At 44.2% G+C, this 27,285-nt stretch overlaps 1 protein-coding gene across 2 annotated transcripts; it reads left to right on the top strand.

Annotated features, from left to right (window-relative positions):
• Positions 1-39: 39 nt before the first annotated feature.
• Positions 40-26,808, top strand: ERN1 (endoplasmic reticulum to nucleus signaling 1). Of its 2 annotated transcripts, none has more exons than XM_072352010.1 (22): positions 40-117; positions 8,027-8,138; positions 11,984-12,017; positions 12,994-13,066; positions 14,580-14,652; positions 15,325-15,447; positions 15,894-15,995; positions 16,788-17,049; positions 17,525-17,603; positions 18,563-18,725; positions 19,226-19,344; positions 19,487-19,678; positions 20,215-20,467; positions 21,173-21,263; positions 21,576-21,765; positions 22,416-22,515; positions 22,897-23,096; positions 23,469-23,616; positions 23,989-24,116; positions 24,541-24,664; positions 24,891-24,958; positions 25,213-26,808. In XM_072352010.1, exons 5-22 carry the CDS (start codon positions 14,649-14,651, stop codon positions 25,417-25,419), a joined length of 2,553 nt encoding a protein of 850 aa, XP_072208111.1. In that variant the 5' UTR covers positions 40-117; positions 8,027-8,138; positions 11,984-12,017; positions 12,994-13,066; positions 14,580-14,648; the 3' UTR covers positions 25,420-26,808. The 2 variants fall into 2 exon arrangements, with proteins under 2 accessions (XP_072208111.1, XP_072208110.1); XM_072352009.1 differs by lacking the exon at positions 40-117 and adding an exon at positions 568-698.
• Positions 26,809-27,285: the final 477 nt, after the last annotated feature.

The following is a 27,285-nucleotide window of genomic DNA, read 5'->3' as shown; positions in this document are numbered from 1 at the left end:
AGCCGGGGCTGAGCGTCCAATGAGATTCAAACGCGGGGTCACGTGCGGAGCCGTTGGCGCTGAGGCGCTGGCCGCGCTGCGCCACATGGCGGCCGAAGAGGGACTCGCCGCGCGGAGGTAAGGATCGGGGCGGCCGCTGTTCGGAGCTCCGTGCGCCGCTTGGGGGCGGCCCGGAGGAGCAGAACGCTTCTGTGCGATAGAATTGCTCGGAGTTCTGCCGCTCGGGCACTTCGCTCTAGTTTAGCGGCAGCGCTTATCGATGTAGGCCCCGCTTATCGATGTAGGCCCCGCTCGGAGTCCGACGGCGGCGCTGTGGTTCCGCTGGTAACACAGCCGTACACGGCGGCGGTACGAGCACACGTACAGCGGTGTGCGCACAAAGCAAACCCGCATCCCTTAACGCGGCGCTGAGCACGCAGCGCTTCGGGCCCGGAGCTGTTCGCGGCTCTGCTGAGCGACCCGCACCGCCCCGCACCGCCCAGCGCCACCTGCGCGCGGCCGGGACCGCCCGTGCTGACGTCTGCGGCCCGAAGCGGGCGGCTCCGCCCCGCCGCGCGGGGAGCGCCGGACACGCCGCGGGCGGCAGGGAGCGCCGCGCTGGGGGAGCGGCCGCGGCCATGGAGCCGGTCGTGGAGCCGGTCCGCCGTCTGCAGCTCGGCCTGATCGCAGCGCTGCTGCTGCTCTCGGCCAACCCCGCGGTAAGAGCGGCACCGGCTGCGGGCTGACGCCGGCTTTGGGAGGGCGGGCGCGGGTAACGGGCTCGGAGGGCGGGTGCGGCTCGGCCCGCTGCGGGGACGGCCGGTGGGGGCCGGGGGAGGCCTCGTTCGGGCTGACCGGGCCCTCTCCGGGGTGGGAGGTGGAGTGACTGGACGGAGCCGCCGCGGGTCGGGGCTCGGCCGCGCTCGGGAAGAGCTGAGCTCGGTGCCGTGTGCCCGCCTCGCCCGCCCCGCCGTGGTGGCCGTCAGCGCTCCGTGCCCACGTAGCTCCGGAGCCGAACGCGTAGCGGATAAAGCCCTTCGAAATATCCAAGTGCTGTTAATTTTCTTTAAAGTTCCTGGTGGCGGTAGGGTGAGTAAACGTTGGATGCTGAAGCTCTGTAGGTGGATAGTGGAACTTGTGAGAGTTTGCTTTGTTGGTCTGATTGATGCGGCTGTAACCGCACAGTTGGAGGGCCTCGTTTATTTTATGAGCAGAACCCACCTGTGCTCGTATTCAGATGCAGACTCCTGGGGAATGTGGCCCAGTCCCGTGTTAGGACACTTTGATCGTTCTCCTTCCAGAACAAAGGTAGCAACGTGTGCTAAATTTGCAGATGGTTGGTTGATGTCCAACAGAGGCTGCAGCTGAGAATTCAGAGGTGAAAGACAAAGCATGCAAGTTGCTGCGATGCTGGACGTTTAAAGAAATAACCAGTTTAGTCAAAAGGTATTGCATGGAGCAGGAAGGAAAGGAGCCGTAGTGAAGCCAATCCAAAGCAAACAGAGCACTGAGCAATCACTTCTGTGATCTCGGTAATGATTTTAAATAGCATACTGTCAAATGGGTTGCTGTCTGTTGCATATAAAATCAGATGGTATCCCAACGTACTGCTCTGGAAGATGGTTTCCTTTGAAAGTTCTTAGGGCTGGGTAACAGTATGAAAGGCCAACTGGCATTTTCTGCTTCCATTGTATCCGAGTGCAGCCAAGTTTTACGCTGTGTGCCTTCCACTGTGTTCTTTGCTTATTGTTACTTGAAAATACAGGTGTCGTGCATGGGGTTACAGTTCTGGCTAAGCAAAGCTGCAGGCTTTGTTTTTCATCTAAGATATAGTAGCTCCACTCCCACTCTTTAAAAGTAAACACACATGGATAATGGAGCTTTGTAACAGTTGTCACTTGAACTAGAAACTGGGAAAAAAAGTGTCAACAAAAACGACATGAAAATAGTTAGTGGAGAATGCTAATGCTAATAGTAATAGAGTGCAGTATTTTGCAAGGGAAACACTGCTGTGCAATCCACAGTTTTAAAAATAGTACTCAATAAGAGTACTAAAAAGTATTTTAAAACTAAACACAATCTGCGAATCAGCAGATGAAATCTAGGTTCTGTACAGTTTTTATTTGCAGAGCTCCCCGCTCCTGTTCTCTGCTTTCCCTCCTCTCCGTGTCCCTCAGTCTGGTATCTGAAATGGGATTCTCCATGTCTGTTTCCTTTCCTTTCTGGTCTTCCGCTGCCAGCACAACTTCTTGCCTTCATCCCAGGATGAAATCGAGTTCTGCCTTCAGTCCCTCTTTGTGTGTTTTCATTTCTTTGATTTAGTCTGTTACTCACAGTTAACATTTCACTGAGAAGATCTGTTTGTGTCACATGAGTGATAAAAGCCCATTAACAAGACTGACATACAATTCTTGGTATTGAGGGAGCATGAAAAGTGTGAGATTGCCTTAAGATTTGTGCTGCTCGTGCTTTCTAGGAATTCCTTTCAAGGGTACAGATGGTGGTTTTCTGCTGCGTATTTTCCTTGATAATGTACTTTATATCCTGGCTTTAATAGTACTTACTTTTAACTTCCGTGTTCCTTAAAGGGCTTTCTTTCCTGTCTTTTCAATACAATGTGAAATCCCACCCCCTGTTATTCAAGTGACAGACTGAACAGCTCTTGGAATTGCCCTGGCAATATGTGGGAACACGTTATAAAAGGGTGACATCTCAGATGCAGCAATGAGAAATGCAGTAGAGCCATCAGCAAATAAGCAGTCAGTATAAATATTATATACTGCTGGTTTACAGCTTTGGAAAAAAATCCAACGAACTTTTATTTCGGAGCCATGGAGAAATCACAATGGAAATGTTTACTGTGTCCCAGTGGGTTGTGTTGCAGCTACACATCCCAAATTTTGCCCATGTCCCAACATGGAGTTGCTGCCAATCAGAAATAATAAACTCTCTGGAGTAAATCTGTCACTTAGAGCACAGTGCTGCTCTGCCCTGCTGCCTCTGGGCTGGTGTCAGTGCTGCTACATGGGGCATGCAGGCAGCGCAAGGAGGCTGTGCTCAACATGGGAAAAACCCCAGCCTTACCCAGGTGACGTTTCTTCTCGGTTATTCCTTATCTCAATAGGAGGTGTTTGGCCAGTTGGCTGAAAGGCATGAAAATCTATGCAAGACTGTAGAAGATTTTATTGAGGACATCTTCAAGAGCTAATTAATCAACATTAATATGTTCTGAATCGCAGGTCTCCTTGGTTGCTCAGTAAAACCACTCCTGTAGGCTGGCAGTGCTGTCACAGGGTGGCTGTCCAGGGCCGATGGATCTTGTGCTGTCTGTGATGAATATGGCCATTGCGTGTGCTTTGCTGAACTTTAGAAGGGATCTGCTGTGCCTCCATGCTGGTTTGTCTGCTGTGCTTCCAGTAACATCTGTTCTGATCTGGAGCTTGTCTTGGAGAGAAAAGTGTCTGTTAGTAGATTTTTTTATAGTAAAATGCAAATGCAGAGACTGATATATATGTAATTATATATTGGGGAATGTAGACTTTTTTTTTCTTGAGAGAGTATATATCTTGTCAGCTCTTTTGTGTGGTAAACCAGGCATTAATGAGGAGGTTAGGAGAACTGAAATGATAGGTAGCAAGTAATTCATCCTTAATCTTCCATCAGAGCAAATTACATGTGGTGTGTATGTACTCCCTTTAAGATTCAGGAAAGGAACAATGTTATCTGCTAACGCCCTGCTTTGTTTACTGGCAAGCACTGAACTGTTTCTGTGAAATCAGTGGCAGTTCTTGGAGGTAGAAATAGAGCATCACACATGATACGGAGTGCTTTCCTGCGCTGTGTTTGTACATGAGAACCAACCTCCTGTGGTGTCACCCCCAGAGCAGATGTGTTTCTGGGTTACAGAGCGGTCCCCTTCAGGAGCCCAGCGGCTTGCTTTGCTGTCTGCTCCTACCCACGCACTTGAGGAGAGTTTGTGCAAACTCAATGACCTGCATTTCAGAAGGACTGTTTTAAAGAAGATAAATTAATGGAAGAAATGACTCCTGTGGGGATCTGTTTTCTTCTCACACGATAAAACAAATTAGGGCACCGCTGTGCAGAGCCTTAAAAACACGTCAAGTGCTGCGGTGAGTTCAGATACCACGGGCCTACAAACACAGCCAAACTTGTTCTGCAGCTTTCTCTGTCCTTCCTTTCACTCTTGGGTCATGCTGACTTGTTTGGAGTCATTTTGTTACTTTGATTTCTAAACCACCATTTTATCTGAAGATGTGGTAGGTTTGGAGAGAGGGGAGGATTCTTAGTGTAGTCAGCTGGTGTCTGTAGATAAATAGCCTCATCAATCCCATACTTTAGACTCCTAGAGATTCCTAGCAAGCAGTGCTTTAGAATATTTGTCAAAGTTTAACTCAGCGAGTGCTTGGCTGTTATTAGAAATGTGTTTTGAATTAATTTATTGTAACAAATCATTCAAAATCAGTCTGCAGTCTCTGGGTGTCACTGTTGTGGTGGAAGGTTTTTGTGAATACAGAATGTCTGAGCACTGGGGCTCTCTGAATGCAGGAGAGGCTCCTCAGTATGGTTTCACACAAAGTGAAAGAAGAGCTGAAAGAGGTTTTGGTTCTGCTTTGTGTTCTGTGCCTGTGAAGTTGAGCTCTTTTAGCTCAGCAGACTCACAGCCTGCCATGTTCTTCTTGTATTGAGCTGTATCTCCTCAGTGTAAAACAGCAATGTAAAGTCATTGCTCTAAAGAATTTGCATTGCATCTTAAGTTAGACCCCATCCCCGCAGGGAGCACCATGTCACAGTGTCTGCACACCGCTATTTATAAAGACTGTCCCAGGACTGAGGTTATTACGGGTGTTAAAATGTGTTGGTTTGGTTTTTACATACAAATTTTTGTAATTTTTGTTGTTTTTCACAATGGTGCCAAGTCCAGACTTTAATTAATCCATTCATCAATCAGTCACAAAGTTTTGTGCTAAAGATAAAATCCATTCCATATTTGCAACCTCGGGACTGCAGTCTGATGAAGGTAGAGTGTGCTCTTATTCCCAAGTGAAATACAGGTAATTGCCTGTTTGTTTTTGAGTTCTGTTTTATGCCACTAGGGTGAATAAAACCTTGTTGCCATTCTGTTGTACCAGTTCCCTAAATCTTCAAGTGCCGTCAAATGACGGAACAGATCAGCAGTATCACACTGAAAAGACCAAAAGAAGCTGTTGTAGTTTTGTGATCTCGGATCTCAGTCATACCTGGAAAGTTGCTGTGTGGCTCAGTGCGTGGGCAGCACTCAGGTGTTCAGCTTGTTTTGTGCTCTAACTGAAAGGGGCAGCTCCCTGGCTGCATGGTTCAGTATGTTGGTGTGCTGGAGGGGGTTCCTGTGCCTGCAGAATGCATGGAGCAGCTCTGCACACCGAGTGCATTCCCCTCAATCCCCTGGGCCAGCAATCTTTTCAAATATCAGTCATCCGGATGGCAGTATTGATCAGTGGTGTTTTGATGGGAGTTTCAGAGCTCACATTTAGTTCCATCAACTTTACAGCCTTGGTTCCAGCACAAACAGCAATTCAAATGCTCCCACATTAAGTATTAGGACTATGGAGCTGCAGCAAGTAGCATGCCATACATTGCGTATGAACTAGATTTGATGTCTAAGTGCAGTCATTAGGCTCTTTGTTCTACAGATGCGTTGAAGATGATGCACACTTATATTCAGTTCTCAACAGAAGAAAGGAAGTGAAAATGCTGAGGAGAATCAACTGATTCTGTAAGATAAAGAGACTTGTGCGGAGAGTACATGTTTTGCAAGTACCTCTGCAGTGAAAATAGGCATTTGTTTGGGATGAGGAAGGTGCAGTGTACTTTGTCAGTGGCCTGAGTAAAAAGCTGCACTTTTTTCTCCCAAATCATGCATTTCATTGTCATTTCTTGCTTGCACTCATGCAGATATGTAGGGAGCATTTTAAACTTCTGCCTTCTGTCTGGTGTTAGGCAACATCTGGCTGCTGTGGATGATGGTTAATTAGCTGCAATTAACCTGATGGGCCAATTTGTGCAAGTCGTTTAAGCAGAGCTGGAAAATTCATTCAGCGGCTTTGGTTCACGACCTTGTTCAGTTCCCATTTTGTAAGCAGACAGCTTTGCACAACTGTGGTGGTTGTTCCATTTATTACTTTTGGTCTCTCGGTCAACGGAAGAAATTAAATGTTACATCTTATCTAAACTGTGTGTTAGTTTAAAAGTAAGCTGGCTTTTCAACATTGTTGGGGATAGGATGAAGGAATTCCTTGTCTGTCGTCAGTCACCGATAACTAGGATTGTTTGGGGTTGTTTTTTGGTGAAATATATTGTGATCTTCAGCTGCAAATGAATGCAGAAGTACAGAATATTACTGCACAAAGACTGAGTTCAAATCAGTTTTGAACACAGTCCATTCCTTCTGCTTTCCATTGTGATGCTGTTATCAACACATGTTGGAAATGTTGCTCTTCGTTAATTGCCTGAAAGCAGAAAGATTAGGAATGAATGTCAGCGTTTCTAGGAAGGCATTCAGCATTTGTGCCTTCTTTCTTTCTGCCCTGTGTGTTTTACAGTTGTGCCCTTTTGTTGAGACTGGGAGGAATTGTGTGTAATGTTTATAGGTGTCCCTGATTCTTTTAGTTCTGTGCTTTGCCTCAGTCTGATGCTTGAGCTTCAGTTTTCCAAAGAGACTGTTACTCCTATGCCCAGGACTAAGAAAATTTGCTTTTTCTTAGCGATAATTGTAGCATGATAAAAATGTAAGTCATTTAAGGCATTGCTGGTTATGTGAAATGTATACACTTTCGTTTCATGAGCTATGGTGGGTTAAGAGTTATATTTAACAGTGAAACTTTCTAATGGTGGCAGGTGGCACTCAGATGAGCAGTGCAGATGCAGTGCACAAATTACTGCTTATTTGAGCAATAACCTGAGACTCAGTAAATGGGAATGGGTTGGCCGTAGGGTGTGTAGGATCATCTTTAGGCAGGAAAAGTAAACATGAGATTAATGTGTTTTTTCCTGCTTTGTGTGCTGAAACACCTTAGAGTTATCATCACTGATCCTGCCACAGCTTCGTAGTTCTGAGTCCTCGGTGTTTGGGTGATGTCCGTAGTTCTGAGTTCTGTTTGGGTGATGTCCTTTTAATAAAATTGCTTGCAGAATCCAGGCTCAAAAGCTGCTTGTATTGTAGAAATAACAGCAGACACCTAGCAGCACTGTGCCTGAGTGTGAAGAACAGAGTGGCATTTCCCCAGTGGCAAAGTGACCAGAACACCAAGTTAAGGCTTGAGTCCTATAGCATGAATTACTTTCTAGAGCCTGTAGATGTGGATTTGCTTAAGCAATACTATTTGGGGCAGAAATGCATTACTTGGAGACCTGAGGTACAGTAACACATTGAAGAGTCTTTGCAGTTTGAATGTCCTCTGGCCTTTATGCCGCTTCAATCCAAAGTGCTTAGTCCCTGCTCAGAGCTGGTGCATGCAGCTCCAGCTTGGCCCTCGGCCACTGCCAGCCCTGCAGAGCAGTCTCGTTGTTACCTATCCTCCTTTTACCCAGACCATGTTTCTCTTCTGTGGACTAAATCTTGGCAAAAGAATGTTGTTAGCTTCGTAGTAGTGTGATTGTGACTTCAACACTTACATTCTCTGCACTGATTTGGATTTCCTTACCCTAGGTCTCTTCTTCTGTAGGCTTTGCAACAGATTGTTTCTGAAGTTGTCCCTGTCTCTGCTTTCTCCATAGGCTAGTACAAAAAGACTTTGATTTGAATTGAATGTGGAGATGCAGCTGGGGATAGGTTACTCACTGCGCGTTTGTCTGGGGGAGCTGAGTGCAGTTAGCAGCCCTGTGGTGTTCACAAAAACCATAAATCACTGAAGTCAGAAGCTCAGGATTGTCCAGCCGGTGTGATGAAAAATAAAGATGATGTTCTACACAATGTACGGTCTGACAAAGGCCGTAGTAAAAAACTCTAGTGTAAGCAGTGACATTCAGTGTATGGGTTTTTCTTTTCTAGAACACCAGCTCAGTAACTGTGCCTGAAACACTCTTGTTTGTTTCGACTCTTGATGGAAGTTTGCATGCTGTCAGCAAGCGGACAGGAGCGATCAAGTGGACTTTAAAAGAAGGTGAGGAGATGTCCTGGTGCTCTCTTTTCAATACTAGCAGTTGGTAACCCAGAGTGTTGTGGAGCCTGATAAATACCTTTTGTTTGTTTGTTTTTTCTCTCCCTTTTTTTGCTGCTGTTCTTTCTCCAGACTCTAAATGAAGCCGGTGTTTCTGGAGTCGTGCTGAGCTTCGTATTTTCACTTGTGGGTCTTTTTGCAGATTTGTGGGGTGTTTTTTTTTTGTGTGTGTGGTTTTGTTGTTGTTTTTTTCCCCAGAATATTTTAGCTGTAGTGCTGTAATTAAGTAGGTATCACATTATATGAGAGTGAGTGCTGTGTAAGAATGCATAGAGGAGAGCAACTGTGGAGTGGGAGTATCATCTGGTGGAACTGTTGGCAGAGGAAGCTTGATTGTATCCCTGGAATATCCAGCATGCAGTGGATAGGGCACACAGCTCAGATCTTTCTATCTAGGAACAACACGGGTTTTTACATAAAAGGACTGCACTCGGGTGCAGAAGTTTAACATTGCTCAGTGACTGGAGGTGATTTTGTAGTTTGTTATTTTGTAGAGGGAGCTCTTTTTGTCTCTGTGACAAATTCACTACTTAATACAAACTTCTTTGAGAGGGAATCTGATTACCTTTAGTAGAAATGGTAGCAGAACTTTCTCTTCATGCCTCAAAATAAATGAGAAAGCAGATCAGGTGAAAAGGACTCAGTGATTGCATAGTTCTGACCTGATGAAACCTCATGTCAGTTTAGTAGGTGAGCTGAAATGGTGTGAAATGAATTGTGCCTATCTGATGTATGCAATACAAACCAATTAGTTCTGAAACCATTCGTATTTGGATACAGTGTGGCTAGACAAAAAGTTAACTTCATTAACGAGCAAAGAGTATTTTTGTAGCCATTCTTGAGGTAAAAAGGGGCAAGCAGATTCTTTCTTGAAGGGTCATTGTTGCTGAATGTGGCTATTTTTTCTCCCTTCTGTCTCCCCTTTAAAATTTAGACCTTTCCTCTTCCTTTATTGTTGCTGTAAAGGCTGTTGTGGTTTTAACAGAAGCTGTAGCTGGCGCTTACTTCTGGCTTGGATATAGAGTGCATTGTCCTGAACCAGAAGGGTGTTGTAACCAGTATTTTTTTTCTTGGCACACAGACTTAGGAAGTGGCAGGAGATTTTTTGAGGAAGAAAAAAAGGCACTTCTGTAATGAGAAGGACTTCCATCAGAGCGTGTTGCTCAACGGACTGATAAAAAGTGTTGCAAGACTATTGTTCATAGGGTACAATGGCCAGACTGGATAATCTGGTTTTAAAGGACTGCCTCTTCTCTCTGTCACTGTGTTAAGTTCAACATGCTGCCTGCATAAGGTGTGTTAGGCTGCTTCATCACAGTCCGTACCATCTTGTGGTGTTAAGCCCCTAGAGAAATGTAATAGTGCAGAATTCAGTATTAATGTATACACACGGTATTAATACACAGCCTTTGTGTACTCTCTCTGTCAGCAGTAGGAGTTGGTGTCCATTTATTGTAAGGAATTAACAGATGGGAAGTGGCATGCACTGCAAGCCGTGTTCTTGCAGATGCTGCTGTAGCTGGGATGTCAGTGAGCCATGTGCTGTGCGGTTCACGTGTGCAGAGAAGTTCTGGAGGTCACCTGCAGTGCTGTGGAGGCATTTGTCAGGAAGAGGTTTTATCAGCGCACTTAGCAGTGGCATTTAACAAAGGGCAATTCATATGAATTTTGTTTTGTTTGGGAGAAAAACCAAGGTGGTGCTCTTTATCAGACAGTGCTTAAACAAACATGATGATCTTGCCATGTATGGTTTGTTTTAATGTAAGGCTGGAATTTATCTTAGGTATGCAGAGCAAATGAACCACTGCTTATCAGCACAATAATATGTTTGGGTTTCCTGCCTTTGTGTAGTGCTGCCAAGAAGGGCAGCCTGAGTACTTGTGCTCCCCATAATGCAGGCAAAAATCGATTCGGTTAGTAGCTCAGAAATCCAGCTGTGTTCCTTGCAGTGATATGTAGAGAGGTTGTGGACTTCTTTGCTGAGGGTGCCAGGTATTAATACCTTCATTTCCTGTTGGCTTCTGTGGGTTACACAGTATGTTAGGGCTTTGGTGGCTGTGTAACCAACTCATGCCCTGAGCCATGGAAAGCTGGAATTTGGTTGGAAGGCTTGTAGGAAAAAGGCACACACTTTTCCCCCTGTGGGAGTTTGAAGAATGTAATTTCGAGTCTGTACTTTTGTGTCTTTTTAAAAGTCATCCTGTGCTTCTCTTTGTACTTCTGTACTTTGTTAACTCCACAGTTTTAAGTTAATGAGCAGAATATTGAACTATGATGTTCTAAGTATGTAGTATTTCAGACTGTATTCTCAGACCAAGTATTGTTCTGTTCTGTCAATCAGTGTGCGTGTCTTTCTTCTTAAGAGGGTTTTCTCTAGGAACAGGTTCAAAGAAGAGCATAAAGACATACAGATTTAGGTTCAGATTTAAAGCCAGTGGAAATCTTATTATGAACTGCAGTTATCTTTAACAACATACAGAACACATATGGGCAACAAAAGTTGATTTACAAGGTTTTGATTGGTGATACCTCACTTACAACTTATAGACAACAGTGGACTGGTCACAGTAAGGCAGAGATAGAAACACTTTATCTATTAACGATATCCAACATGTGAATTTTAAAGGACTGCTCCTAGATGTGTAGGTCCTGTCCATTAAAAGTGGTTATTCCCAGCTGGGAAGAAATACCTTGTGTGTGACTGCTGACTAATAGTGACTGTCTAAACAACAGTTTTCTTTCCATCACGTTTCAGGGGATGGTGGGTTACTGTCCCCAACCTCATCTTCTGTAATTGCAACAGCAAGCAGAGATGACAAGATTTTAAATTGGCCCGTTAGCCCAGATGCTATGGAAGGGCCTCCGGTCAGGAAATCGTTTCCTCCAGCTCATTCCAATGGGGCAGGAGTTTACACACTTGCTATTTCAGAATCTTCCACTTCTCCTTTTTCTATTAGTGGTTTTGCATGTTCTGTCCAGAGGCACATTGCAGCGATGAAAATGTGCAGCTCTGTCTTGTGCATTAAAAAAGATTTGTTCTCGAGGGGCAGGTTTTGTCTTATCACATTGGCAAAATATGGAAAAAAGATGAAGGCGCTTTGTTTTGTGTTGCAGTTACAGTTTCAAAAATGGTATATATGGCTGTACGTGCAAAGTGCATGTGTAGTCAGTTATCACTTCAGAAACAAGTTGTGCAGCTTTGTTATCGTGAGCCATCACTGGAGGAGATGCTTGCAGATAAGACCGAGTTGCTGAGGCACAGTTGGTGATGACTGTTGTCATCTTCACCGCAGGCAGTGGCTTGTTTTTCCAAGTGAGAGACATTTTCTGTGTAATCAGTTCATGGAGAGACTTGCAAAGGTTATTTGGCTTTTTACCTTTGACAGCATCCGTAGCAATGGCATTAAATCTTACCCTAACTGAAGCAGGTGCCATTTTCTGTCAGTGCATGGTGCTGTTTCTTTCTGGAAGCAGGGGATTGAACTGTTCAAGAGTGAAATAGGAAAACTCAAGGTACAGCAGAGAACTGTTGTCTCATCTGAGTTTCCTTCCATAGTAGGTGGGGAGTAGCATGGGTAGAAGTAAGCAAAGAACTTTAGACGCTGTAAGCACTTCTCAGATGCTGTGTGCACTTTCCCATTTTACAAACGTGGTTACAATCAGGCAGGGCTCACTGAGGCTGCTGGGCTGGCACCTTGCAAACTCAGTGCATCAGCCATTCAGAAAGGAGCAGAGTTGAAGGAACCAAATAGCCAGTATTACAATTTTTCTTTCTTCTGTTTATGCAGATCCTGTCCTGCAGGTGCCAATACATGTGGAAGAGTAAGTCTGTTTCTTTTCTTTCATTTACTGCTTGTTTGCTTTTCACTGGTGTGTTGAGATTGGGTTTATTTCAAAACAAAACTGTGTGTGTTCTTGGAAGGTGTCATGCCTTGCACATGTGAACTTAAAGTTGTTTTAAGAGCTGATACTGAAAGAATGTAATTAGCAACCTACAGTTCTCATAACACTAAGATGAAACCTCCTGTCTGCAGGTTGTTCTCTCTCAGGTCTTTGATCAGGTTTAGCAATTACGTGTGATCACTGCCAGAATCTTAATTGAGCAGCTTTGAAGGTGATGGACAGTGAGAGATCTCTGGGTTTTGTACTTATTATCTCCCAATAAAAGACTAAAAATACTAAAGCATTGGAAACCCAAACCGCAGCTGCTACCAGAATCTTCAGATGAAACCCTCACGCTGCTGCTTCACTCATTCCTCCAGCAGAGCAACACGTTCTGCTAGAAAATTTGAGGCTTTAATTTGATGTCTCTGTAGTGTGTGGTAAAATCCTTTTTATGGGTGTGTGGTTTTGTTTTTGAGTTTGGCTCTTTTGGGGTTGTTGGGTTTTTTTGTTGTTGTTTTTGCTATTTGGATGAGGGCTTTCATTTCTCTCTTAAAGTTACTGAGTTCTGACAGCTGTTCCTTATCTACATTCCGCTCCCCAGTTTTGTTTGATTTTGATTTTCTTTTTAAATTCAGAAGCACGTCAATCTTGTTTAAAAGCTTTCATCCCAGTGGTTGCCTGCCTCATCTGGGTCCTTGAATTTTTCAATGCATTGGTAACCTGAGACCTGTTCTGTTTGTTTCATTTTCACAGTTAATAAATGAAACTTCCAAAAATAGGTAATAGGAAGTCAAAACGTACAGCGTTAGAAGGAGTTAGATAAACTTCTCTGGAAAGCTGGTACTGACCGTAGTTGTGTTGAGAAGCTCAGGACTTCTTTTTTAATCACTTATAATTGCTGCTTAAATCCTAGGCCAGCTTTTCTTCCAGACCCAAACGATGGCAGTTTGTATACGCTTGGTGGCAAGAATAACGAAGGCCTGACTGTAAGTGTCCTTTGGAGATTCAGCTTTCAGACGAGTGTCCCAGTCAGACTCACACAAAGGATCATCCTGAGGGACCTTTCTGCTATCTCAGCAGTGCTGGTTTTGTATTGTTCAGTGGAATTGTGCCCAGTTTTCGGAAAACCTTGATCACAGCAAAACCAAACATCTGCCATGTGTGCAAGTTTTTAGACTGGCAATGCTCTCATGTTCTGCTATCGCTTTTGCAGAGCAGTAACATACTTTCTAGGAATGGAATGTTCCCCCCTTCCTTGTGACCATCAGGAAATCACTGTCACTTGAAAATACCAACAGCAGACGTAATTGTTATGTCCACTCATACTGTTTTACTGAAACTTGCTAAAATAGTGATGATGACAAGTTACATCTCTGTAGTATAATCCAAATAACACACCATCTCTGTACAGCCAGATGGGAAAGGGGTACCCACAGTAATACAAATTAGGTATGTCTCCTTCACCACAGTACTTAGTCTTCTAGAACCATCCAGCAGATAGGATCAGTGTATGCTCTTTGCTGACACCTGTAGATGTTTCAGTTTTAGTAAGCAGACAAATCTGCTGTCCCTTTCGGAACACTCACCACTCTGTGTAACCCACAGATGTTAGCAAACCTTGGGCTGTTATTTTTAAATCTCGGGATGAAATTCACAAAATGTTTGGCTTCCAAGATTTTTTTCTGGCAGCCTTTAAGAATTTTAATATTCTTAAATTCTTTAGTATTTACTCACCACTCCGGCTCCCCATAGTACAGCCAAATCATAACTTGCAGAATGAGCCCGGATTCTTTTCCTGGGTGAATCCAGGAAGCATCTTAACAAAGTTTCCTTTATTCTGTTAATCTCCCTACTTGAACTGATGAAGTTTCTGTTTGGAATCACTGTTATAAGCAGTGTAAGTTTCACAAGTGAAAAAAGACTGATCTTTGTTATTAGTGTAGCTTGTCCATTACTCTTGTGCCCTCATCCTTACAAAACTGTTAACACTTAATAAGAACCTTCACCCATCTTCTAACTGCGGAGCAGCCTTGGCAGTATATCAGGAATGCTGTGGTCAGAGATTACTGCTTCACCCTGACAACAGTTTCACCTGTATGAAGTTATCTGGCCTTTATAATTGTTAGTGTAAGAGAAATATCTTATACCCCTTACAGGTGAGGCAGTTAAGCACAGTGTGCTGAAAGCTAGACAGCTGCTGGGCATTGATGGTAGGCCTTAAAAACGCAGTCTTTGCCTCCAGATCCCTCTGCTGCAGGTAGTCTTTTCCACATGCATTTCTCTTGCTGTAAGCTGGCTGAGCCAGAACTCAGGCTGTTCTGAGTTTTCAGGGGAGGGCCTTGACCTGAACTTTTTGAATATCAGGCACTGCAATAATACAAGCAAATAATTAAAAACTCTCATTTGAGATTTCCAGAGTTTTCTGTCTACTCTTTTTTATGAAGAAGAGCAAAAACTTAACACAGCAACAAGTTTTATTGTTGTTTTTCTCGTCCCCAGAAACTTCCATTCACCATCCCAGAGTTGGTGCAGGCGTCTCCCTGCCGCAGTTCAGATGGGATCCTTTACATGGGTGAGCCCAAATTAAAGCTTTCTTTTAAAACTGTAACATATTCAGCAACCATGAAGTCCTGGGCAGAGCACGTGGAAATGTTTTACTCTGGGCGTTAATTGTAGCTTTTCACAATTGTTTCTGATGACAGAAAATGGGTTTAATATAAATTGAATTGCTGAAAATTGAGAAAAGAAACAACTTTTCCTAAGGGATAGAATAGCTGCTGTGAGCAGCCTGTGGGGTTGGGTTTTTTCCTTTGTTTTTCTTACTGCTTTAGGTGCTCTCACAACAAAAAGTTATTTCTGCTTGGAATCTTATGTTTACAAATGTCATTGGCTGTTTTTAGTGCAGTGATTGCATTAGAAATCTTACTGCAGCAGGGTTGGACACATCTGTATCTGAGATACAGTTGGGTCACTTATGTATAATAACAGTTTTGTGTCTCACTTGGCCTGTGTGATTCTGATTGCAGGTTTATTTGGGATGAGGAAGGGAGAAGGAAGGGCAGTTTGTTTATGGCAGCAGTAGATGTGTGAAGGATCAGGATGAACTTAGTACTGATTTTTAATCCGAAGATCCAGTGCTCATTCATGCTGAGCTCTCGAGCCTCCTAAAGAAAAAAGAAGGATGAAAAACTTAACAGAAGTGCAATTTTCTGACGGTATGGTAACGCTTACGTTATGATTTCAGGCAAAAAGCAGGATATTTGGTATGTGATCGACCTCATGACTGGGGAGAAACAGCAAACCTTGACTTCTTCGTTTGCAGAAAGTCTTTGTCCATCCACATCCCTGCTGTATCTTGGGAGAACAGGTCAGCTGCTGCTTTTTTCTGAAGCTTGGAATTTTTCTTTGCTGTTGTTTTTGTTGTGAGTAAAAAGGAGTCATATAGACTTGATCTTTAATAACACATAAATACAGAGGTGAAAATGTTCCCAGGTGTCATAGTTCAGTTACTGTAAGTTAAGTTTTAGAATGGAGGAGTTAGAAACATTTATGTAAAATATGTACATCAGAAGCTGTTCTATAGAAACAAAATGCTGGTGAGGTGGGCTGGTTCTGAGGCTGCAGAACGTGAGTGTGGGAGTGGATGGAGTGTTGTCTTTAATCACTGTGGAATGGTTCTCGATCAGGAGCGTGGGGAAAATGAAATGCAGAGCACAGTAAGCAGCATGTGCTGTTCTGAGCAGTCTCGTATTTGCGATGATTGCTTCTATACTGCATAGGCTTTTTTGCTTCACAGACTGTATTTCTTAACAGAGTACACAATTACAATGTATGACACCAAGAAGAAGGAGCTGAGATGGAATGCCACCTATTTTGATTATGCAGCTACTCTGCCTGATGAAGACGTAAAATATAGTAAGAATTTAATTGCAGTCTTTTTTCCTTTTCAGATACTGGCCATGAGCTTTGTATAGAGGCAAATAGATTCTTTTTTTTTTCTATAACAAATAAGTTGACTAAATTTTGCAATTGATATCTATCCGTTTTTATCCTTTGGCTTAATATCTTAAGCCTGTTAGTTTCAGGCTAGCACAATCTAGAAGATAAAGGCTTTGTAGGTATGACCCTAAAAATGCAGTGAAAAATGTCAGGAGAGGAAGCAAACCTGAACTGTGGTGCAGAAATGCTGGAGCTGTCTGTTGTTTTTGTCCAGAGCATGGGGCTCTTAAACTTTATCTTCCACAGTTGAGTTTACATTGAGGCTAATCAATATGGAGTCTGCAAGGACTGCCTGTTTGCTCCCACAGGCACAGAGCAGCTCTGCAGGGTTGTCTTCTCAATTCTGACACAGAAGGAAGGATGGCAGAGCTTGCAGTCACTCAGCAAGAGGCTTCTCAGCCACTTCTCACCCATGAAAGCTCTCCTTTCAGTACATGCTGAAGACACGATCTGTGTGTTAGCTGATCTGTAGGTTTAGAGTGGTGAGGTCTAGGATCCTTGCTGTAATACATGCTGAAGAGGTGAGCTGGATGTGGGTTTCCTTCTGTCTGACTGAACCAAGCTTTTATCAGTTTAACTTTGACAGCTTTTCATTTCCAACATGAGACGCAGTGAACTCCACAGATATGTGAGGCTTGTTAATATGTATTACTAAAATTGCATGTAAGCAGCAATCCAGATAATCTCCTATACATTTGTATATTGTAGAAATGTCCCACTTTGTGTCTAATGGAGATGGACTGGTGGTGACTGTAGACAGTGAGTCTGGGGACGTGCTGTGGATTCAGAATTACGCTTCTCCTGTGGTAGCTTTTTACATCTGGCAACGTGAAGGATTACGGAAAGTTATGCACACAAATGTGGGGATAGAAACTCTGCGATACTTGACATTCATGTCTGGGGAGGTCGGACACATTACCAAGTGGAAATACCCTTTTCCAAAGGAAACAGAGACCAAGAGCAAATTAACGTGAGCATGAGTATTCCTGTTGTTCTCACTATCTATTAGTCAGGTTTCGGCAGCAGCCCTCGCTCTCCAGCAGTGATTGTATTTCATATTTGACCTTCTGCTGTCTAAAGGCAGAGACACACCAAAAAAATCATCTACTTAGAAAGATGTGTTCCTGATTTTTATCAGATGTTTTATGTTGGATTAATATTTTTAATGTGGAGCCTTTCATTGAGATGCGTAACGCTTTGGCTAATATCGATTTGAGTGGTTGTGACAAATTACAGAGAAGAAATGAATAGTTATGACAAATAACTCTGCTTTCATAAGTAAAAGGAACGGGTTGATCACAGCACTTCAGTTTATGAATCTGGGGTTTCTGAGAAGTAAATATTGATGATTCTGGAAATTGATGCATTGCTTGTGAATTAGGCTTTAGCTAAGATGGTGAAACATCCATTTGTCCGTTCACTTTAACATACTGCTTTCTTTCCAGACCAACTCTTTATGTAGGGAAATACTCCACGAGTTTGTATGCATCGCCATCAATGGTGCACGAAGGAGTAACAGTTGTGGTAAGTTGGGAGCTGCAAGAGATGCATGGACCTGCTGGAAATTGCCTGTACAGAATTAGTATTGCTCGAGGATTTAAGAAATAATTAAAGTTGAAGTAAAACGCTTTGAATGGAAAGACAGCAGAGCATAATCTCAACAAAATGAACAGAAACATTTTAAAGTGCCTTTTTCTCATTTAAAATGAGAAATAGCTTCTGTGTATCTGAAACAAAGATATTTGGAATGCATCTGGAGTTCTGGGATTTCCACCATTACAGCATGATGCACGTTCCTACATAAAATGGTTCTGCCTGTACACCGTCCTGTCCTGCCATGGAAGATGGGGACCTGGACTGATGACGTTTCTTCCAATATTGAAAAGGGCTCCTTATTAAAATAAAACTTGATGGTTGTGTGCCTACAGAAATGAGTTTTTCAGTTGCAAATTGCAATCAGTAAACACGTGGCAAATTGAATAGTTAATGAAATGATGATCAGTGTTGGAACACACGGGCAGCTCTCCAGAATCATTTCAAATGCTGCAGAGATGTGACTGTACTCATCAGGTCGTGTGCCAGGAGAGCTGGGCAGGAGAGAACCAGAGGTTGCTGTGCGGTATTGTTGGTGCATTAAGGTCACTGTTAAAATTGTTTATTTTTGCTTCATCAGAATTACTCCCTCTTGATAGGAAACTGCTCGCGCTGTGGCTGTCCAAACAGCAGATAAAGCTCCTGTTTTGCTTTTCTAAAAAGAGAGAGCAATCTTATCTCCTAGGCAACATGGAGCCCAGAAGGTCTAATGTCCAAGGCTGCTGTAGCGTTTGCAGAGGGCACGAGGGGCAGTGTTTACTTATGGTGACTTTGCAGCCAGTTTTTGCTTTCCCACCAATTCTGACCCTCCATTTTTTTATCTGTTTGCCTGCTGAAACATTCTAGAGACTCACTGCGTTATTAATTGTAGTGATTATCTCTCTCTCTAGCCCCGGGGCAGTGCCATACCTTTACTAGAGGGTCCGAAAACAGAAGGAGTCACAATTGAAGACAATGGTGAATGTGTTATCACCCCCAGTACAGATTTAAAGTTCTCAGGCAGACTGAAAGGAAAGAACAGACTCAGCTATTGGAACGACTTGCTGTTAATAGGTAGGTGAGGTCCCTTTCTTGGCCCGTGTCTGCCATTCGGGCAGGATTCCGCTGCCATCTGCCGGTGGCAGTCCTGCTCCAGACCTTACAGCTGTTCTCAGCTTGTGTACTTCTGGTTAATATGAGCCAAAGGAGTGTGAAGAGAAGCTGGAGTTGAGTGCAGAATCGATTCTTCCTTCTTTTTTCTGCAGTGTGAATCTTGGAACCGTTTTAAATCTCAAACGTGATCTTTGCTCCAAGGTCAAATCACAAAGCAAAACTAACTTGGGAAGGACCAGCTATGAGGCACTGCAGTGTGTATCCCTGTTATGGGCTCAGAGGAGCTCCTGAACTGAATTCAGTCAGTGCTTGAGAAGAGACCTGTTAGTGACTGCACTCACTGTGCCTGTGGCTGCAGGGGCAGAACAGAGGGGGAAGAAGTTTCTGTTGCTCTCAAGTCTTTTATATATCACCTTTCATCTGTGGTCTTCAAAATTTGAACGTGTGTGTTTTATTTAAAGGGCACCATGAAACTCCGTTATCTGCCCCTACAAAGATCCTGGAGAAGTTCCCAAGTAATTTACCTAAGAGGCCTGAAAATGTGATTCCAGCCGACTCTGATAAAGTCACTATTGAAAAGGTTTGTGCTGAGGGTAATATCTTACCTGATGATTAAAGAATGGAGAGGAACAGAAGCTGTGGAGGGATTTAGAGATAAAAGCCTATCAGTGTCCCGGTAGCCATGAAGACACTGAACTGAGAGTTCATTCTCTGCCTTGTAGGTTATCGACATAGTTGAAGGTTCTGCAACAGAAGTGCCTCCTGCTGTTCCAAAGGATATTGAGGAGAAACTTGCTCAGCCTGTTGTTCGGCCAGAAGCTCCTGTGGACTCTATGTTGAAAGACATGGCCACCATCATTCTCAGCACTTTCCTGCTTGTGGGCTGGGTAGCATTTATCATCGCCTATCCAATGGTAATACTGACTTGTTGGGATTTCCTGCTGTGGGACAATCAGTAGTGCTCGAGAGCTAACCCCGAGAAGGGACACAGGAGTTAGGAAATTCCTTTTTTTTCCCTTCTCACTTTAACTCCCAGCTGTGCTGGGCTTACAAAGGCCTTGAGTGTATCTGATAGAACAGTATTTCCACTGGAGATTTTTATTTTCATTCTACAAATTCTGTCCACCTTTTTTCACCTTTACATCAGTAGCTTTACTCCTACCTGCTCACCTGAACCACCATCATATTTTCTGACTTGAAACCACAGCAGGATAAAGGTGTTAAGAGTCAGTGTTTGCTGTATTAACCAACCTGTTGTGATCGCTCAGCTTTGCTTTGAAAGCTGAGAACGAAAATGAGAACATGAGGAAAAGCCCTTCAGTTCTCCAGCCTACTTAGCTGGCAGTATAAGAAAGTTTTCCCCTACCTTTTGGATGTATCTAATAGCTGAAGTGTTCCTTTTAAGTAGGAAATTTCACACTTTCACTTATGAACCGAGATCTTCTTTCAGAGTGTACATCAGCAACAGCAAAGACAGCATCAGCTGGAGGAGAAGATACAGCTCTTGCAGCAACAGAAGCTGCCCTTTCGTGCTCCCAGTGATCTACCGCCAGAAGATTTCTTGGACACCTCCTGTGGGCAGACAGACAGCTCTGCTACCAGCACACCAAACGTGTCGCCCAGAGCATCAAACCATTCTGCGTATTCCAGCATCTCCACATCTGATGTTGGGAGCTGCCTTTCCACAGAGCAAGACGAGGGAGGTAACGTAAATCTGGCACATTTGGTGGTGAATGTCTGTTTCCCAACTCTGTATGATGGCACAGCACAATTAAATCCTTACCGTTGGTACTCTATATGTAAAACAGCCGAAAAAGACCATCATCCTCATTTAGTCGGCCCACAATAGAACATCAGGCAGGTGTCCCATGCTCTGACTTGGAGCAGAAATACTTGCTATAGAAAAAGGAGGGGTTTTGGTTGTGCGTGAGGATGTGTTCTTGTGAGCTGTAGCCATTTCATCTGAGTAAATATTATGTACGAACCAGAGTCAAGAAATGACTTCTGCAGCGTGGTCTGCCACCCTGCCTCACCTCCTGTGCACTCTTTAGTCCCTTCAGAGGCTGTGCACAGAAACAGCTTCTAAATCCACTTCCTTTCATTGTCACTTTGCAAATCCAACAGAACTTTCTAGAAAGAAGATATCTGCGATCTCTTGTGCTGTCCAAGATGTGATCTTTTCAGACTTATGCCAGGTGTTTTGTACTGAGTATGTTTGAATCACACTCCAGATTTGTCTGCTCAGCACCAGTACCAAAATGCAGCTCTGAATTTCTATTTATTATCTGTGTTGTGCATTTAAACACGAGTGAGATGTTGTTTACGTTCCGCTCCAGCAGAATGCAGAGCTGTTCAGTGCTGGCCTGATGCATCCTAAAGCAATCCTTCCGCTTCTTGTTTTTGTTCAGATGACGATGCCAACAGAGTGATGGTTGGCAAGATCTCATTTAACCCAAAGGACGTACTGGGGCATGGAGCTGAAGGAACAATTGTTTACAGGTTTGCATTCAGTATTTAACAGACCAATTAATTTCTTATTGCGTTGGGGCTTTTAAAGAGCAAACAAATCCAACACCTGAGATGAACAGAAATACTTTACAATGTTTTATACGGTGTATTTTCATGCTGTTTCTGCTCCAGCAAAAACTACTTCTCTCAGACATGTTTAAATGACCAAATGTATCTGTTTCCAGCATGAAAAATACTGTAATGTGCCTCTTTCAAATGTCCTGTGTTGTTGTCATCTGTTTTGTACCTTGTCCACATTAACCTGTGTCTAATAATTGGTTGCTGTGGCTTTGCTGTCTGCAGGGGGACATTTGATAACCGTGATGTTGCAGTGAAAAGAATTCTTCCCGAGTGCTTCAGCTTTGCAGACCGTGAAGTGCAGCTGCTGCGAGAGTCAGATGAGCACCCAAATGTGATCCGCTACTTCTGCACAGAGAAGGACCGGCAGTTCCAGTACATTGCTATTGAGCTGTGTGCTGCCACCTTACAGGAGGTGTTGAGTCTCTTGCAAACCTAAACAATTTTGAGTCTGGTTACTGGAAGGCCTTTGATTTCCCTTGGCTTCAGTTGCTGAGGTTCTGCAGCTGATGTCCCAGTTATTCTTGCCATCCCTTCTTTGGAAGTTTAACATTCCTAAAACAGGGATGTTCTTAGAACTGCCCAGGGAGGTTGTGGATGCCCCGTCCTTGGAGGTGTTCAAGGCCAGGTTGGACGGGGCCCTGGGCAACCTGATCTAGTAAATGTGGAAGTTTGGTGGCCCTGCCAGGAGGGGGGTTGGAACTTCATGATCTTTGAGGTCCCTTCCAACCCGGGTCATTCTGTGATTCTGTGACTGTTTCCAACCCTATGCTGACCTAAAGGAAGAAGCTGCGCTTTGATATTCCCACAACTCACTCCATTTTAGTCATCCCTTTCCTACCATCTGGACCCTCAAAATTTGCTCCTGGAGAAACAGTGCTGTACAGAATTCTAACCCTGAATGGTTTAATGGAGCTCATCGCCTTCAGACACAAAGGCTGGTGTATGTGTGCTCCCAGCTAGCGTTAGACTGCCCAGTTTTGTTTGGTTTTGTTGCCTATTATCTGTGCAGAAACTTAGAAGTGATTTTATGGCTGTTTTCTATTTTTCTGCTGTCATGTGCAGTATGTCGAACAAAAGGCCTTCAGTCACCACGGCTTAGAACCAATCACCCTCCTGCAGCAGACGACATCTGGTCTTGCTTACCTGCACTCTCTCAGTATTGGTAAGAACAGCAGTTTTTTTTCAGTACTGGGTGCAGACTGGGATGTTTTTGTAACCATGAAGCAGAGGGAGCTGCTCTTCCCCTGGCGCTGGCAGCAAGCAGTACGGCCTGTCCTAGCACTAGGCTGATTCTTGTGTTCTGCCTTCAAAGTTCTCCTGCATTTAGGGTAGCCAGTACCATGTGTTCAGAGCACTGCATGTTTCTTGGACAGGAGACACATAAAACGTGTCTGCAGAACAACAGAACAACTCCCTGTGTTGGAACTGAAGGAGTATTGACAATAGTTTCATGTGACCAACAACAGCTCAGCCTTGTGAGAACAGTGCAAATCTACAGATACCGCTGGATTGCCTGGAGTGCATAAACAGGTGTTTGTTACAGTCCACAGGGACCTGAAACCCCATAACATCCTCATCTCAATGCCCAACGCCCACGGGAAAGTCAAAGCTATGATCTCAGACTTCGGGCTGTGCAAGAAGCTGGCAGTGGGCAGGCACAGCTTCAGCCGACGGTCGGGTGTGCCGGGAACCGAAGGGTGGATTGCCCCGGAGATGCTGAACGAGGACAGCAAAGAGAACCCTGTAAGTGCTTGTCTGTCCTTCAGAGCTCCCTGGGAGAAGGCAGCACAGCCAGCAAGTTGACAGCTGCAGACAGACCTTAAGATGTGCAGTGCTGGATGCCTCAGCATTCATGTTGTACAACAACACTGTGCAGTTGTACAGTGTACATTGCACAGCATCGTGCAACATTAGCAGTGCCCTTTTTAAACTCTATGTCTCTCGCACCGTATAAGCATTTATATACAGCCATTTTTTTCAATTAGATGCAAGTCTTAAATAGCAAAACGTGATTCTGAGTTTTATTCTGTGCTCAGATGCAAATAACCACTACTATGAGGCTCACAATCCTCCACAGGAAAAGCCATGTTGCCATTAAAGGTGCTTTATTTGCAGACGTGCACCGTGGACATCTTTTCAGCGGGCTGTGTCTTTTATTATGTGGTATCTGAGGGCAGCCACCCCTTTGGCAAATCTCTCCAGCGACAAGCCAACATCCTGCTGGGTGCTTACAGCCTGGAATGTTTGGATGCAGGGAGGCACGGTAAGGAAAGCTCATCGACAGAGATCACTGCAGAACTCAGTGAGCAGCGGGTGCTAAAATTGTCATAGAAAAGGCAAAGCTGTAACCCACAGTGAAACCCACTTGGCAGTGGTTCAAGCTGTACTTTGCAGTACAACTCCTGAAGTTCATCATGTCCAAAAGCTTCTCAGTTAGAAAAGGCTGCATTCCTGCAGGGTAGGAAAAAACGGTCTTCATAATTGCAACCTTCTGTTGGTTGCCTACAGTATCTGTGCGGGTATAATCTGAGTCAGTGCTTGGGATGCCATAGGGGGAAATAGGAAATATAGCCATTTTCAAAGAGAATATTAGCTTTCCTTGCAGTCTCTGAATGCTCACCCTTTTTCCTTGCAGAAGACATAGTGGCTCGTGATTTAATTGAGCAAATGATAAGCATGGACCCTCAGAAGCGCCCATCGGCCAGCTGTGTGCTGCAGCACCCGTTCTTTTGGAGCTTAGAAAAGCAGCTCCAGTTTTTTCAGGTTTGTCTTGAGCTTCACATCTTGAATTCATGATTTATCTTCATCCTTAGTTGACGCACGTTTGGGATGACAGTGCAGGAGAACGCCTTGCCAGGCCAGCTGTTAAGAACAGAGCAGACTGCTGTGGTGAACGGGTGTAGTTGTAGAGTCCTTGCCCAGCTGGGTGAGGACTCGAGGCTCTTTCCAGTCCTTTCACTGATTTAAAAAGGAAAAAACAAAAGGCTTTTGGCAGCCAGTGACCCTTCTGTGACTGTACTTCACCATCTGCATCCCAAGCATAATTCCTTGTGTAGTACCTTGTCCTGAAGTAGAGTCACCTCCATTATCAGGACAGGCTGTAACTGGCCAGAAAGAGCAATTTAATTTAAAATAACCGGGAGCTGTTTGGGAATGCAGCTGGAAATAACTGCACTGTCTTTTCCAGGACGTCAGTGACCGGATAGAGAAAGAAGCTTTGGATGGTCCAATAGTCAAGCAGTTAGAAAGAGGAGGAAGAGAGGTGGTAAAAATGGACTGGAGGGAGCACATCACTGTTCCTCTTCAGACAGGTAACGAATGGCAGCGAGGGCTCTGTTACCCCGTTTGCGTGGATGAGAAATAAGGATGGGGTCTCAGTCTTGGCAGTTTTTCCTTGTCAGCAAAGTGTGTGTTCACATTCTGTGCTGTGCTCATACACTGAGTGAGACAGACCTAATCCATGTGCATTGCTTTTGAGGCCAGCAGCTAAAACTGCCAGCATCCAAACAAACACAAACCAGTAAATTTCTTTGGCAGATCTTCGAAAGTTCAGGTCGTATAAAGGAGGCTCAGTGCGGGACCTTCTGAGGGCCATGAGAAATAAGGTAAGCAGCTCCTGCATCTCTGTTCTCCTTACATGCACTCAGGCTGCACACCTTGCAAACTGAAGCTACTGCAGTTTTTTGCTTCACTGTTGCGCTTCTTTTTGTCCTTGGGTGTCAGTCCATCATTTCACCTCTTTTTAGGTACTTAAAGAACAAAACAAGACTAATGGAAGGTTACTTGTTCATGAAAATGCACCTTGTACGGGCAGACCTGTAGGGCTCCACCTGAGCTTTCCCCTCGTTTCTCTTTACAGAAGCACCATTACAGAGAACTGCCTCCTGAGGTGCAGGACACGCTGGGCTCCATCCCAGATGATTTTGTACATTACTTTACAGCTCGTTTCCCTCACCTGCTCCTACATACCTACCATGCAATGCATATCTGCTGCCAAGAACGACTGTTTCAGCACTACTATGATCAGGACTCTGCAGAAAAGAGCATTGCAGGAGATGCTGTTTGAGAGGTGAGAGCTTTCTTCTCTGGGACCAACATTCCAAGCACAGGGCTGAGACAGGCCCGCCTTTCACAGGGAAAAGGGGGATCAAAGGAGCTGAATTCTCTGAGGAAACCAAGCTTCCAAAAAGTGCCTTGTACTCTGCCTGCACTGCAGCAGGAGACAGCAGGAGCCCGAGGAGCAATGAAGCTGCAAAAGCAATGAGCCCTGGTGGTGGAGTTATCCTAAGGTCGGTCTCATGAGAGTGAAGAGGGAGAGCAAAAGCTGGATGCAATCATCATCTAGTATGCCTGTACTGTACTTCATTTTTAACTTGTGTTTTACTGCAAGGAATCAGAAGACAGTAATCAAAATCATTATTAGCAGGGGGTGGGACCTGCCAAAGGAACCTTTCAGTTGCAGCAAATCAGAGCCTGCCGTCGTGCTACTGCCACGCTCTGGATTAGGCACACTGCAGGGATTGTCCAGGGAGTCGTTTTTAATGAGCCAAAACCTCACCCTTGTTCAGTCATTACCCTCCGAGTAGATGAAGCGAAAACAAAACAAAATACTGACTTGAAAAAAGCTTTTACCTACTTTGAAAACCTCACTGTTTGTCAGCCAGTATTTGCAGGAGCTCGAGCAGCACTTGGCTTACAAACCAGCGTCTGCACAAGTGACCTCAGGAAGATACACCACTGTCAGCTCTGAACGGCTCAGTGGTGACGATGCACCCACTGCAGGCATTACTTCCCTTCTCTAAAGGAGTGTCAGCTGCAGAGCCAGAGGTAAGAAGTGAGCTAAATAGGAAACGAGAGCTGGACGGTACACAGCTGTAGGCGGTGATAGGAGGAAGAAAGCTGCAATGTGACCTCATCTGCTTTGTGTCCATGGAAGCCATTTGTAAGGATGCAGCATTTCTTTGGCCCTAAAGCTGTGACAAAGCATTAATGTGTGCGAAGGATGAAATGCTGAATTCTAACACCACAGGGGTGGGTGTGTTCTTGTACAACGTATTTATTTAAGGTATTTATATTATTTAATAACAGTTAGTACAAAGCATGCCAAATCTTTCTTAATCGATTTTGTATTTATATTTAATCGCATTAAAATAACAGAAGTTTTGCTGCATCTTTCAAAGAATTCATTAGCAAAGTGGAGATGGTGGATGGTGCCTTTGTGTCTTCAGCTCAGAACTTATGGGCCGTTCAGTGACAGCTGTTGTTACAGCCACATCACTGAACAAATCACTGTGAGGTTTTCCTACTTTTACAGCATATGAGAGAAAAAGACTTAAGTCACTGAGTGTGCAAGTTAAAAAAGAACTGAGGGAGATTCAGAGCCTGTTTCCTATTTTTGTATTCCTCATATAAAGGTCGTTTATAATTCTACTCAATAAAGACTTGTACTCTCATGAAATGACGTCATTGGTGGGTGGATATGGAAATGAGCTACACTGAGAGCAAGCAGCAGTGTCTGTGTGTGTAAGACTATGTGTGTGAGTGCGTGAATGTGAGACACTGTGTGTGTGAGTGCGGGAATGAGACACTGTGTGTGTGAGTGCGGGACTATGAGACACTGTGTGTGAGTGCGGGAATGAGACACTGTGTGTGTGAGTGCGGGACTATGAGACACTGTGTGTGTGAGTGCGGGACTGTGAGACACTGTGTGTGTGAGTGCGGGAATGAGACACTATGTGTGTGAGTGCGGGACTGTGAGACACTGTGTGTGTGAGTGCGTGAATGAGACACTATGTGTGTGAGTGCGGGACTATGAGACACTGTGTGTGTGAGTGCGTGAATGAGACACTGTGTGTGAGTGTGGGACTATGAGACACTGTCTGTGTTAGTGCGGGAATGAGACACTGTGTGTGAGTGTGGGACTATGAGACAC

This window comes from Excalfactoria chinensis, chromosome 17, assembly GCF_039878825.1.
Source record: "Excalfactoria chinensis isolate bCotChi1 chromosome 17, bCotChi1.hap2, whole genome shotgun sequence".
In the NCBI taxonomy this organism is placed as follows: domain Eukaryota; kingdom Metazoa; phylum Chordata; class Aves; order Galliformes; family Phasianidae; genus Excalfactoria; species Excalfactoria chinensis.
The sequence above is the reverse complement of the archived record's forward strand: the minus strand, read 5'-3'. Positions and strand labels throughout refer to the sequence as shown.

What these genes read in the sequence shown, in the direction of transcription:
- ERN1 (XM_072352009.1), top strand. Translation starts at nt 618, where the DNA reads ATGGAGCCGGTCGTGGAGCCGGTCCGCCGTCTGCAGCTCGGCCTGATC. An exon ending in GCTGTATCTTGGGAGAACAG is followed by an intron (nt 15,448 to 15,893) that starts GTCAGCTGCTGC and finishes ATTTCTTAACAG; the next exon opens with AGTACACAATTACAATGTAT. An exon ending in ACGAAGGAGTAACAGTTGTG is followed by an intron (nt 17,604 to 18,562) that starts GTAAGTTGGGAG and finishes CTCTCTCTCTAG; the next exon opens with CCCCGGGGCAGTGCCATACC.